Raw genomic sequence first — 14,354 nt, 5'->3', positions numbered from 1 at the left:
GGTTTATGGAGCCGCACTGCCACCCCCAGCCTCTTCACTTGAACCTTTCGGAAAAATCATTGAGGAAGTCTTACTGGAGTCTCGGATCTGATCTGTGATGGCTCTAAAATAAAATATCTGTAAAAATGATCTGCTAAATGATCATACAGTAGAGTGCCTTTCATATCTATCTATCTATCTATCTATCTATCTATCTATCTATCTATCTATCTATCTATCTATCTATCTATCTATCTATCTATTATATAGTGCCTTTAATATCTATCTATCTGTCTATTATACAGATGCCTTTCCCATCTGTCTATCTATTATATAGTGCCTTTCATATCTATCTATCTATCTATCTATCTATCTATCTATCTATCTATCTATCTATCTATCTATCTATCTATCTATCTATCTATCTATCTATTATATAGCGCCTTTCATAACTATCTATCTATCTATCTATCTATTATATAGTGCCTTTAATATCTATCTATCTGTCTATTATACAGATGCCTTTCCCATCTGTCTATCTATTATATAGTGCCTTTCATAGCTATCTATCTATCTATCTATCTATCTATTATATAGTGCCTTTCATATCTATCTATCTATAGAGCCTTTCATATCTATCTATCTATCTATTATATAGTGCCTTTAATATCTATCTATCTATCTATCTATCTATCTATCTATCTATCTATCTATCTATCTATCTATCTATCTATCTATCTATCTATCTATCTATCTATCTATCTATTATACAGATGCCTTTCCCATATATCTATCTATTATATAGTGCCTTTCATATCTATCTATCATATAGTGCCTTTCAAATCTATCTATCTATCTATCTATCTATCTATCTATCTATCTATCTATCTATCTATCTATCTATCTATCTATCATATAGTGCCTTTCAAATCTATCTATCTATCTATCTATCTATCTATCTATCTATCTATCTATCTATCTATCTATTATATAGTGCCTTTAATATCTATCTATCTGTCTATTATACAGATGCCTTTCCCATCTGTCTATCTATTATATAGTGCCTTTCATATCTATCTATCTATCTATCTATCTATCTATCTATCTATCTATCTATCTATCTATCTATCTATCTATCTATCTATCTATCTATTATATAGTGCCTTTCATATCTATCTATCTATAGAGCCTTTCATATCTATCTATCTATCTATTATATAGTGCCTTTAATATCTATCTATCTATCTATCTATCTATCTATCTATCTATCTATCTATCTATCTATCTATCTATCTATCTATCTATCTATCTATTATACAGATGCCTTTCCCATATATCTATCTATTATATAGTGCCTTTCATATCTATCTATCATATAGTGCCTTTCAAATCTATCTATCTATCTATCTATCTATCTATCTATCTATCTATCTATCTATCTATCTATCTATCTATCTATCTATCTATCTATCTATCTATCTATCTATCATATAGTGCCTTTCAAATCTATCTATCTATCTATCTATCTATCTATCTATCTATCTATCTATCTATCTATCTATCTATCTATCTATCTATCTATCTATCTATCTATCTATCTATCTATCTATCTATCTATCTATCTATCATATAGTGCCTTTCAAATCTATCTATCTATCTATCTATCTATCTATCTATCTATCTATCTATCTATCTATCTATCTATCTATCTATCTATCTATCTATCTATCATATAGTGCCTTTCAAATCTATCTATCTATCTATCTATCTATCTATCTATCTATCTATCTATCTATCTATCTATCTATCTATCTATCTATCTATCTATCTATCATATAGTGCCTTTCAAATCTATCTATCTATCTGTCTATCTATCTATCTATCTATCTATCTATCTATCTATCTATCTATCTATCTATCTATCTATCTATCTATCTATCTATCTATCTATCTATCTATCTATCTATCTATCTATGTTAATTGGTCACTATAGTGTCTTATCTGTCTCTCTGTGATCTGAGGTTGACATTCCCAGCCTCGTTTAGGGCCACTGATTTTCTTAGAGGGCAATACATACAAACCAATTTTGGGTGATGACATTCTTCTCATGGCAATGCATTTCTGTCTTTAACAAGGATGTTCATCTGCATATCCAAAGGCCATGACTGATTAGTGAATGGCTTGAAGAGCATATTACTGAACAACTCAATCACCAAGATTTCAGCCTAATGGTTCACTTATTGGATATTCTGAGGTTGCATTTGAGATCTTCCACCACCAACATTAAAAGAGCAAATGATGGGAATTTTGGGAATTTTTCTCATGGAAGAACAACCATATATTCCTCCAAATGAGTATGACACATCACATGGTGCATTAAAGCTGTTATTGTAGTTTGCTATGACCCAGCAGCCTATTATGGCCATTTAGGTAAAAGATTACTTTAATGAATCAGTTCCCTGTGTAGATTCCTTAACAAAGTCTGTCTTTAATCAGTGTGAACAACAGCATTCTCAAAAAAGATCAAACACAGAATTTACTGTCAAATCAACATGAACCTTTTTTAATTGCAACTTAGAGAGGTTGAGATATCTGAAGGATGTAAATCTCAAATGGTGACAATGTAAAGAATGTCAAAAACAGCATTCATCAATATATCTTTCTATAAAAAAAGAAACTTAATAAAAATGATTTTTTTACCTAACTGTGTTAGTGCTTCTTTATCCCAGGGAAAGGTCGCAACCCCTGCCAGATCTTCATCAGAGGAATTGGCAAAGAAAATATTCAAATGAGTCGAGCCGTCCAGTTTTAGAACCGTCTTGAGCTCCTTGACGTCCAGGTATGCCCTATAGTGGAAAGGTAGAATTTATTATTAATGTGACAACAGTAAACAAGCCCCCATAAAAGAGAACTCGGCTGCCTTTATTTAATTACACAATATTAATGGTTCTGGACCAGCCTTACAGCAGATGTTCCCATTGGACTTTTTTAATGCTGCTCTTGAGAGGAAGTTGCTGGTGTTGGCGTTACTTTGGTCACTTACTGCTCAGTTCAAATAACAAACCTCCCATAAAAGTATAAACATCTCAGGGAGTAAGATTTACATTTACTGTATATTTTTCCAATAAGAGTCATTGTGAAGTTTCTACACAATAATAACAAAGCAGTTAGGGAAACTCATTACACTAACTGAAAATGTACGTTTCCTGAATGAGGCTTCACACTGAGTCAGCATAATTTAGAAATTACTAATGTGCAGTCGCAAAACTGTAATGCCAAAGGGAAAATTACAAGCTGGAGTAATTGTTATTTATTTATTTATTTATTTATTTTGCTATTCCTGAAAGAGTTGAACTCTGCAGTGTGGTTTATGCAACCGGTTTATGATGAACTCATTTAAAGAATAACCATCTAAATATTCAATAATGTTGACATGCACATAAATGGCTTTCACATCATCCATTTCCAAACCCAGTTAATTGAATTTAGGGCCGAGGAGGGCTGCTGTCTACCCTGGCAGCAATGAAAGTAAGACGGGAAACCATCGTGGGTGGGGTGCCAAACGAATAAACCGACATGATGCATGTCCTAAGTCGTAAAATCAAAAGTGATTGTTGTGTGAATAACTTGTATACTTTTTTTTATTTTTACCGTAGAGCAGGGCTTCTTAACCTGAGGTCCGTGGACCCCAACGGGTCTGTCAGGGTGAGATCATAATTAACATTTACAGTATATACTCGCCAATAAGTTCTCCCGAGGATAATTATTTTATCGTATAATTTCCGGTATTTTATAATGTCGATCGTATAAGTCGAATGCGGAAAACTCCTGCTATTGGTCCAAGACATTACGATATGCTAACACCCACCTGAGAGAGTAACCACGGAGCACATGACTGTTTTTTTCTATGTGGGTGCAGCAATACGCTGTATCAGCGTGTTCTCCTGACCTCTTTCTCTCTGTTTCTATTGTACCTACAGTACGTTGACCACACGGTAATACCCGAACTATTCCGAAGTGACATATGCACTGTTTTGTGTTTTTGTATCTCACACCCTCATACACCTTTATCGTAAGAGCATCCCTTATCTATGATGGAGCGTTCGTTCAGAAGAAAATATGAAGCTGGTTTTAAATTAAACGTCGTTGAAGTAATGAAAGAAATTGGTAACTGAGCCGCTGTAGCAAAATTCGCTGTGTTTGATAAACTGGTGTGAGATTGAAGGAGGCACGAAGATGTAAAAAAAATAATAATTTAAGTGTCATATTTATAAGTTGGGGTCTGATTTTATGGGTTTCAAGACTCGACTTATACACGAGTATATACGGTATATTCACTATACAGCCCGGTACTGTTGATTAAGAACAGATGTAGTGGTAGTAGCAGTAATCTATATTACTAAACGACAGTTTAATTTATGCACGGACAGCGGACACACCGAGCGGATGGCGGACGCACCGAAGCGCATGCACAATGCGCCGCAGCGCCCCAGAGTCAAACCCAGCGGCTTCCCAGAGTCAGTGGGTGGCGCTCAAACAACACAACCCTGTAAACTAAACCTGCTCTAATCCGCTGTGCCAGCAGTTGGTCTCAGCAGAGGCAAAGGAGTCACGGCTCCAAATGGAAAGAGTTCAACGATTTGTAATACAAAACCGAGCCCGTACTTCCCAGAGTCAGTACGTGACGCCCAAACACCACAACCTGTAAACTACACTTGCTCTAATCCACTGTGCCAGCAGTCAGTGTGGCATATGTGAATCACATAACGATAATTCAGTATTAAATGTAAGTTGGATTATGCTTCGGGCGGCACGGTGGCGCAGTGGGTAGCGCTGCTGCCTCGCAGTTGGGAGATCTGGGGACCTGGGTGGAGTTTGCATGTTCTCCTCGTGTCTGCGTGGGTTTCCTCCGGGCGCTCCGGTTTCCTCCCACAGTCCAAAGACATGCAGGTTAGGTGGATTGGCGATTCTAAATTGGCCCTAGTGTGTGCTGGGTGTGTTTGTGTGTCCTGCGGTGGGTTGGCACCCTGCCCGGGATTGGTTCCTGTGTTGGCTGGGATTGGCTCCAGCAGACCCCTGTGACCCTGTAGTTAGGAATATAGCGGGTTGGAAAATGGATGGATGGATGGCTGGATTATGCTTCCTAACAGTAAACGACGTCTACCTAACGACACAGCCACTGAACAACAAAGACGAGAGTGCATGGATAAAAACAATACACGGAGGCTCCTACAACGCCTTGGATTTGTGATTCTTTTGAGAATCGCGGGCTTGCTGGTGGTAGTAGAAAAAGTAGTAGTAGATCTGTTTTAATTTGCACAAGAGCATTGTGTTTCATAATTATAATGAGTGGCCATTACTTTTTGATTAAATAAGGAGTGTCTTTTTTAGTTTGGTTACTTTAAAGTTTAATAATACAGGGTGAGCACAAGGAAACAGCAAATTTTGGAACTAGGTGTTGGTGACCCTGGGGTGTCAGCAGTGACTTCGTTAAGAACCCCTTGGAGCAGTGGAGTGGTGAGCAACGCGCGTTCACTGTGAAAGCCTTTTATAAGAATGGTGATAGTGTGACTGCGGCACGGTGGCGCAGTGGTAGTGCTGCTGCCTCGCAGTTAGGAGACCCAGGTTCGCTTCCCGGGTCTTCCCTGCGTGGAGTTTGCATGTTCTCCCCATGTCTGCGTGGGTTTCCTCCGGGCGCTCCGGTTTCCTCCCACAGTCCAAAGACATGCAGGTTAGGTGGACTGGTGATTCTAAATTGGCCTTGGTGTGTGGGTGTGTTTGTGTGTGTCCTGCGGTGGGTTGGCACCCTGCCCGGGATTGTTTCCTGCCTTGTGCCCTGTGTTGGCTGGGATTGGCTCCAGCAGACCCCCGTGACCCTGTGTTCGGATTCAGCGGGTTGGAAAATGGATGGATGGATGGATGGATGGATGGATAGTGTGACTGCTGTGCAAAGGGAATTTCAGCATCATTACCATTTAGGACGTCATGATCGTGTCCCGTCTGCTCAATGGGTACGAAATTTTGAAGAAATGGGTTCTGCCTTAAAAAAGAAGTCCCCAGGTGGAGCCACTTCTCATACTGCCTGACAATCGATGGCAGCTATTCGACGATTGTTTGGAAATCACGTCATTTCACGTGACGGTGACATTCCATGGCCTCAGAGATCCCCAGATCTCATTACTTGTGATTTCTTTTTTCTGTGGGGACATCTTAAAAGCCAAGTGTACCGCAGACGACTGCAACCAACTAAAAAGCAGGATTGAAGAGGAAATCGCTGGCGTTCCTCTTGACATGTTACGTCGAGCAGTGCAGGCTGTCAGAATGGGTACGGAGAAATGGACAACACCTTCATGATGTTTTCTTCAAAACATAAAATGAATATTGAATGAATAATGATTACCATCATTAATTGCATATCCTGTACAATACATCACATCATTAAATGTTATTTTGTAATGTGTTTATTTGTGCATTGAACGTCAATTAGGGCGGCATGGTGGCGCAGTGGTAGCGCTGCTGCCTCGCAGTAAGGAGACCTGGGTTTGCATGTTCTCCCCGCGTCTGCATGGGTTTCCTCCGGGTGTTCCGGTTTCCTCCAAAGACATGCAGGTTAGGTGCATTGGTGATCCTAAATTATCCCTAATTCTTTGCATTTATATAGCGCTTTTCTCACTACTCAAAGCGCCCAGCAATTGCAGGTTAAAGGCCTTGCTCAAGGGCCCAACAGAGCAGAGTCCCTATTGGCATTTACAGGATTTGAACCGGCAACCTTCCGATTGCCAGTGCAGATGCCTAGCCTGAGAGCCACCACTCCGCCTAGTGTGTGCTTGTGTGTGGGTGTGTACGGGATGTGCCCTGCAGTGGGCTAGTGCCCTGCCCGGGGTTTGTTCCTGCCTTGCACCCTCTGTTGGCTGGGATTGGCTCCAGCACACCCCCAGTGACCCTGTGTTAGCATATAGCTGGTTGGAAAATGACCAACTGACTGACTGACTGACTGACTGACTGAACGTCAATTGAAAATTTCCCATTTCCCTGTGCCACCCTGTACTTTGTGTGAGTCATATATGTACAAGACAATCAAATCTCCATAAATAAAATACATTATATTCATTGTATGCAACGTTGTTTTTATGTGAATATTTCTGGGGAAGGGGGTCCAAAGCTTTCATCAGATTCTTAAAGGGGTCCGTATCTCAAAAAAGGTTAAGAATCACTGCCCTAGAGGTTTAACACATTCGCAGCTACAGTAAAAAATTCTGATGGCAATGTTAAATCAGGGTGTTGCTTTAATTAGAGTCATTTTGTTATTGAGCAACACTCACAATAAAAGTTAGCTTATTGAAATCTGCGCTGGTATCTGGAAGGTTACCGTTTCAAATCCAGAAGGGATCCTACTCCGTTGGGCCCTTGAGCAAGGCCCTTAACTTGAAAGTCGCCCCAGGACGACTATACAATGGCCGACTCAGGGCTCTGACCTACAAATGTCATGTGAAAGGAATATTTCCCCTGGGGGATTAATAAAGCATGTCAAAAAAAAAGAAATGAACTTCAGCTACCTCATAGTTGGCACCTCGAACAGAACATTTTTATGCAGAGTTGTAGGATTCTGGAATAAACTACCGAGTCATGGAGTTGAAGCAGAAACTTTGACTATTTAAGAAGACTCTGGATGAGATGTTGAGACAGCTTAGCTATTAGCTAAACAAAGGGCTTGATAGTCTGAGTAGTCTCCCTTCATTTCTCAAATTTCTTATGTTGTTATGTAATTCTTGATGCATGTCAGCTCCACGATAACTTGGCTCGGACTAACGAGTTAGAACAATTTGCTGCATTCGAAAGTCGCACTTTCCTTTCGAACTTCGTAGTGGTGAGACGTTATTCGTTGAATGATAGTCACATGGCTGTGGTCCTGCATAAGCTTTTTCATTGGTGTCAGGATCATATTTACCTACAGACATGGACAAAGTTGTTGATACCCCTTCATGCATAAAGAAGAACCCCCAATTGTCTCTGAAATAACTTGAAATGGACTTCATTGTTTATTTCATATTTAACAAAAATCAGACTGGACTCCTTCGGTACCGTGTCTCTTCTGAGAATCCTTGGGTACGGCTGGCTTGACTTTGTGTTGTTCATGGAGTCCCGAATGAGGCACATTACCTGCATTGTGAAGGAACGTCAGTTATGTGTGGTGCGATTCCCCGAGGGTGATCCGGTTTGCAGGATCCTCATTGTTGAGGACCCGAGTGGCTGGATGAGGCCAAAGGGGCGCCCATGTAACACCTTGGCGGCGGCAGATAGATGGTCATTTCCAGAGGGTGGGACTGGACCGTGTGTCTGTCTGGGGGGTTGCCAACCAGGATCCCGAGCTGTTTCGTCATGAGGTGGGTGCGGCAACAGTGCTATACCAGTGCATGCTCCCCAAATTCACCTGACCTGACCTTCAGAGGTTGGATTCAACAGAATATTTCAAATAGTAACACAAATGAAAATGGCTTGGACAAAAACGAAGGGACCCTTCACCTAATATTATGATGCCCATCCTTTAGAGACAATCACTGCAAACAAGCGATTCCTGGTGCTCTCTGCGCCTGTCCACACGTTGTTTGGCCCACTTGTCCTGAGCAAGCTGCTTCAGCTGTCACAGGATTGAAGGGGAGCTGTGGAGAATGTTATGCTGCTTGTTACATTGTTAAGCATGACCATTTTGGTGGTGGGTCAGTGATGGTCAGTCTGGGGAGGCAAATCCACGTAGGGATGCACAGACCTCTACAGGCTAGACAATGGCACCTTGACTGCCATTAGGTATCGGGATGAAATCCTTGGACCCATTGTCAGACCCTATGCTGGTGCAGTGGGTCCTGGGGTCCTCTTGTTGCACAACAATGGCCGGCCTCATGTGGCGAGAGTATGCAGGCAGTTCCTGGAGGATGAAGGAATCGATACCATTGACTGGCCCCCACTCTCATTCTCCTGACCTAAATTAATAGAACACCTCTGGGACATTATGTTTCGGTCCATCTGACATTTTTTTTCCTGTTCCCTGATCACTAACAAATGAGGATGGACCTTATGTTACATAAGTGTCCTGGTTTGGGGTCACCCAACAATTTGCCATCAAAGTGCTACATTCATCTAATATCCAAGATGATCCCTCGTTGTAATAACATGTGTCTTTCACTTCTGTTATTCACTTCTGTGTGTGTTTGTGAGTGTGAGTGGCCCCCTTGATGAACTAATCCAGTGTAGGCCTGTTTTCTGCCTTTTGCCTAATCCCAGTGGGACAACCGCTTGCCCCCACAATTCTGAAATGACTTGAGAAGAATCTAGAACATATCTCCTTACCTACATACCTACTGAACTCAGTCCAGTATCAGCATAGTCCTCAAACGCACCAGAATGTTACGCCATGTATACATTGTCTAACTGGTTTGTAGAAGCTTTGTGAGCAGCTCTCATATCTATAGATTACCCTCAAAAAGACTTCCTGGGCTTGATGACTTTGTGAGTGTGATCCGAGTCTCTAATTTAGGTAGGACATAATGATGTCTATTCAGGAATGAATCATTTTTCTCCACTGACTGAGCAGATGGTAGAGCTGCTGGTGTCCTTGTAGCTAACATTTTTGGAAATGAACCGGGAAGGAGAGCAGCTTGGAGACCCTGGCCCTGCACAGAATATTTAAGGAGAAGCCTTTCATTCAAACCTCACCCGGTGTTCCAGCATTCTTGTGGTGCTGATCCTGCATCATTTTTCGAAACGGATTTTAAACCTCCAGTGTACTGATCTAAGGTTTGCTTCTTTACTTCATATTTTATTTTTCCACCTGTTCATCTGTTTTCTGAACCAGCATAATTTCTATTTTAGGATCACAGAAGGGTCTTTTTTTTTGTCATCATGAAACTCATGTTCTCATCAAACAGTGAAGCAGGCTCACTGATATGCTCTGACAAAATTGTCTCAATCCTATGAAAATTTCTTCCGATCTCTAGAACATAAGAACATAAGAAATTTGACAGATGAGGGGAGTCCATTCAGCCCATCAAAACCATTTGTTTAGCTAATAGCCAAGCTGTCCCAATATCTCATCCAGATTCTTCTCAAAGGTCATCGATGTTTCTGCTTCAACTACATGTCTCGGTAGTTTGTCCCAGAGTCCCACAACTGTTTGCATAAAGAAGAGCTTCCGGGCTTAACTTTATGATGCACTTCCCTTTAATTTCCACTGATGTCCTCCTGTATTTGATTCACACTTAAACTGAACGAATGTTGCTGGATCTCCTTTACTGATACCTTTGAGGGCTTTAAATATTTTGATTAGGCCCCTGCACAGTCTCCTCTGCTTGAGTCTAAACAGGTTTAACTCTCTGAGTCTGTCACAGTAGGACATGTCCTTCAGTCCCATGATGCACTTGGTTGTTCTCCTCTGCACAACTTCAAGAACTGCTATGTCTTTCTTGTACCGTGGTGACCAGAAGTACACACAATGCTCACTAGGGCAGCATTTCTCAACCTTTAAGTATTTGCGACCCGAGTTTTCATAACAGTTTTAATCGCTCCCCCCTAACGTTTTTTTTGAAACCCTAATAACATTTATTCCTATATTTTTTGCTGTCGATACACTGCTACAAGTTTAAAATTTCCCTACGAATAGCGAAATTACGCCACATATGGCAACATTCGCGCCCCCTTTTTTGTTACGGGCGCGCCCCACAGTTTGAGAACCGCTGCACTAGGGCATTATAAAGTTTGAGCATAACATCCCTTGACTTAAATTCATCATTTTTAATGATATAACGTAACATTTTATTACACTTTTAATTGCTTCTGAGCATTACTTAGTCAAAAATGTTGGGTCAACATAAACCCCTAAATCATTTTCAGAGGTTTCTTCCTGTAGCTCAGTGTCTCCCATCTTGTTTTTATATATTGTTTTTTTGGAGTGTTGTCCTTCACTCTCCATCTTGCAAACTGTCGTTCATTCTTGCAGATTCATTTTGTATAGCATCTTCAAGATCAGACCCTATCTTTATCTTTAATAATTTCCTTATCTTTTTATTTAATAACTAGCTGTTCCCTGCGACTCTGTCCGTGCAGTAGTGAAACAGGACAAACTTTAAAAATCAGTAAACAAAAGGTATCGCTAGCTAAGTTATGCTCCAAAACACAGAGGTAGACCGACTCCCCACTCCTGACGTCACACTTCCCCTCTCCCCTCAGCCCACAGCCTCTGTCTCGGATTCGCGCAAATAAATCGATAGCGCGAGAGAACTATGATACTTAGCACAATGAGAGAAGTTGCAAAATCAACTAGAGTGTTCAAGCAAATTCTAGAAAAAAACCCGATCTAAATCCATTAAGTAGTTCTCTCGTTTGCTAGCTAAGTGGAGATAAGATACGCCCCGAGGCTGGAGCGTGACTGAGGAGGAACCAGCCCCCCTTCCCCTCGGCCTGCTGCGTCTCTCTTCGATTCGCGCAAATAAATTGGTAGCGCAAGCAAACTATGATACTTAGTGCGAAGAGAGAAGTTGCAAAATCAACTAGAGTGTTCAAGCAAATTCTAGAAAAAACCCGATCTAAATCCGTTAAGTAGTTCTCTCGTTTGCTAGCTAAGCGGAGATAAGATACGCCCAGAGGCTGGCGTGTGACTGAGGAGGAACCCACCCCCCTTCCCCTCGGCCTGCGCAAATAAATTGGTAGCACAGGCAAACTATAATACTTAGTGCGAAGAGAGAAGTTGCAAAATCAACTAGAATGTTCAAGCAAATTCTAGAAAAAACCCGATCTAAATCCGTTAAGTAGTTCTCTCGTTTGCTAGCTAAGCAGAGGTAAGATACGCCCCGAGGCTGGCACATGAGTGAGGAGGACCCCGCCCCGCTGCATCTCTCTCGGATTCGCTCAAATAAATTGATAGCGCAAGCACACTATGATACTTAGTGCGAAGAGAGAAGTTGCAAAATCAACTAGAATGTTCAAGCAAATTCTAGAAAAAAATCTGATCTAAACCTGTTAAGTAGTTCTCTCGTTCACTAGCTAATCGGGTGGAAGATACGCCCCAAGGCTGGCGCGTGAGTGAGGAGGGTCCCACCTCCCTTCCCTTGGCCTGCTGTGTCTCTTGGACTCGCGCAAATAAATCGGTACTGCAAGCGAACTATGATACTTAGCGCGAAGAGAGAAGTTGCAAAATCAACCAGAATGTTCAAACAAATTCTAGAAAAAAAACCCAATCTAAATCCGTTAAGTAGTTCTCTCGTGAAATTTGGACAGACATACAGACAGACAGACATTGGATTTTACATATAGAGAGATGTTCCTTTTGCCCACATGTGGTACTTTGCACTTTCCAACACTAAACCTCATTTTCCAAGTGTTTGCCCAGTCCAGTCCAGGGCCTTTTTTGTATTCTTTTTGCTGCCTCCTCAGTGTCTGCCATCCCACCAATTTTAGTGTCACCTGTGAATTTGACTGGTTTCCTAACTACACCAGAATCAATGTCATTAATACAAATCAGAAAAAGTAGTTGTCCAAGAACAGACCCCTGAGGGACTCCACTGATGACCCCTAATCTCATTGTCTCCTACCGGTGATCCAACTTGAGATCCAGGTTTGTAGGTTACCCCTGATGTATACAACTTCTACTTTCAGAATTAATGTTTGGTGTGGTATGACCGTATCAAATGCTTTTTTGAAAGTCTGGGTAAGATCATTTTGAGCTGATTTGATATACTTTGTTCACCCCTGAGAGGAAGTTGTCTTTTCACATGACCTTTGTGGGTCAGAGCACAGGGTCAGACATTGTACAGCAACTCCGGAGGTTATAGGCCTTGCTCAAGGGCCCAACAGAGTTATGTAAGAATATATAATAACCAAATCATTTTTTATTTGTTTGTAGGATAAACCTGAAATAGTGGTTGTCATAACTGGTTGCCAGGTGGTTCGTCGTGTGGCTATCAGCGTATACTGAGAAAAGCGCTATATAAATGTAATGAATTATTACTTTTATTATTACTCCCAACCTCTCTCATAACTGGTGGATGATATAAAGTAAAAAGAGTGAATGAAATGGCTGCCTTTGGCATGCAACCAGCAAGTGGATTTTTTCCCCTTCTACTTCGTTGCTTGAGAAGTACTTAGGAGGTGGAATGGACTCACCCAGACGGTGTACAGATGATGTTAAGAAGACTACTGGGAGGTTGGATTACACAGCATGATGTATGCGGCAATACTCCAAGTATGTTATTCTTGAACTCTATGATCCACATGTGAGACCTCATTTGAAATATAGTGTACAGTATTGTCTAATTTTTGGTCTCAGTATTATGAGGGACATTCAAAAAGTTACTTTTGGCACTTTTTTTTTAACTCTGTTTATTAAGAATTTCAAAAACCAATCACATAACTTTTCTACATAATCACAACTTCCTTTGCGATGCAATTTTCCCAGTGTCGTACCAACTTTTTAATGCCATCAGCTAAAAATTCTTCAGTTTTCGTGAATCAGTTCCAGGGTTCTCTCTTCATTCCTCGTGGTCGTAGCTGCTCTTCATCCATCACACTAGTACGGCCATTTTCGAACATCTCAATCCACTCATAGATGACTCTACAAGAGAGAACTTTATTCCCATACTTAAGCACACATGTGGAGATGAATTTATGCTCCTGGTGCACCTTCTGCCCACAAAAAGTGTATGACAGAACGTTGTTCCTCTTTGGTACAATTTATAAATTTCGCAGCCATCTTCACCACAGGGTGGCAAATCTTATACTAAACTGGAAGGGCAGCCGGCTTGCCAGACAGAACTAGTCACATGACACTCTCAGACACGAGCAATCACTACTCCTCCCGCCTTCACCGTTTCCAATGAAAATATAAAAGTGTGGAAACTTTTTGAACGTTTCTCATATGTTAAAAAATAAAAATAAAAAACACTAGAGAAAATCCAGAGAAGAGTGACTCTACTTATTCCAGGATGGAAGATTTTGAGCAATGGGAAGAGGTTGAAGGAATGAAATCCTTTCATTTTAAGTAAGCAGAGATTAAGAGAGGATTGGACAGAAAGGAGGCACGTCACCTGCATTGTGAGGGAGGGTCAGTTACGGCACTACGGCCATGATGAGCGATTCCCCGAGGGTGGTCCAGCTCACAGGATCGTCATTGTTGAGGATTTGAATGGCTGGATCAGGCCAAGGGGACGCCCATGTAACACCTGGCTGCAGCAGATAGAGGGTCATTTCCAGAGGGTGGGACTGGATTGTGTGTCTGCCTCGGGGGTTGTCAACCGGGATCCTGAGCTGTTTCGTCATGTGGTGGGTGCGGCAACTGCTGTACAAGTGCATACTCCCCAACCTGACCTGACCTGCCTTCTGCCACACGA

The 14,354-nt window shown here is 41.3% G+C and overlaps 1 protein-coding gene across 2 annotated transcripts in view; it reads right to left on the bottom strand.

The window, feature by feature from the left end:
• pappaa (pregnancy-associated plasma protein A, pappalysin 1a) overlaps window positions 1-14,354 on the bottom strand; it is an 803,024-nt gene that overhangs the window by 589,547 nt on the left and 199,123 nt on the right. For both annotated transcript variants that reach the window (XR_007935844.1, XM_028809181.2), the window contains exon 3: window positions 2,680-2,825. Coding sequence is in view for 1 of the 2 variants with exons in the window: in XM_028809181.2 (XP_028665014.2) it covers window positions 2,680-2,825 (146 nt within the window). In the remaining variant the exon portion in view is untranslated. The remainder of the gene's footprint in view (window positions 1-2,679; window positions 2,826-14,354) is intronic.

This window comes from Erpetoichthys calabaricus, chromosome 9 (assembly GCF_900747795.2).
Source record: "Erpetoichthys calabaricus chromosome 9, fErpCal1.3, whole genome shotgun sequence".
Taxonomy (NCBI): domain Eukaryota; kingdom Metazoa; phylum Chordata; class Cladistia; order Polypteriformes; family Polypteridae; genus Erpetoichthys; species Erpetoichthys calabaricus.
This window is presented reverse-complemented; position numbering and strand designations above follow the sequence as displayed.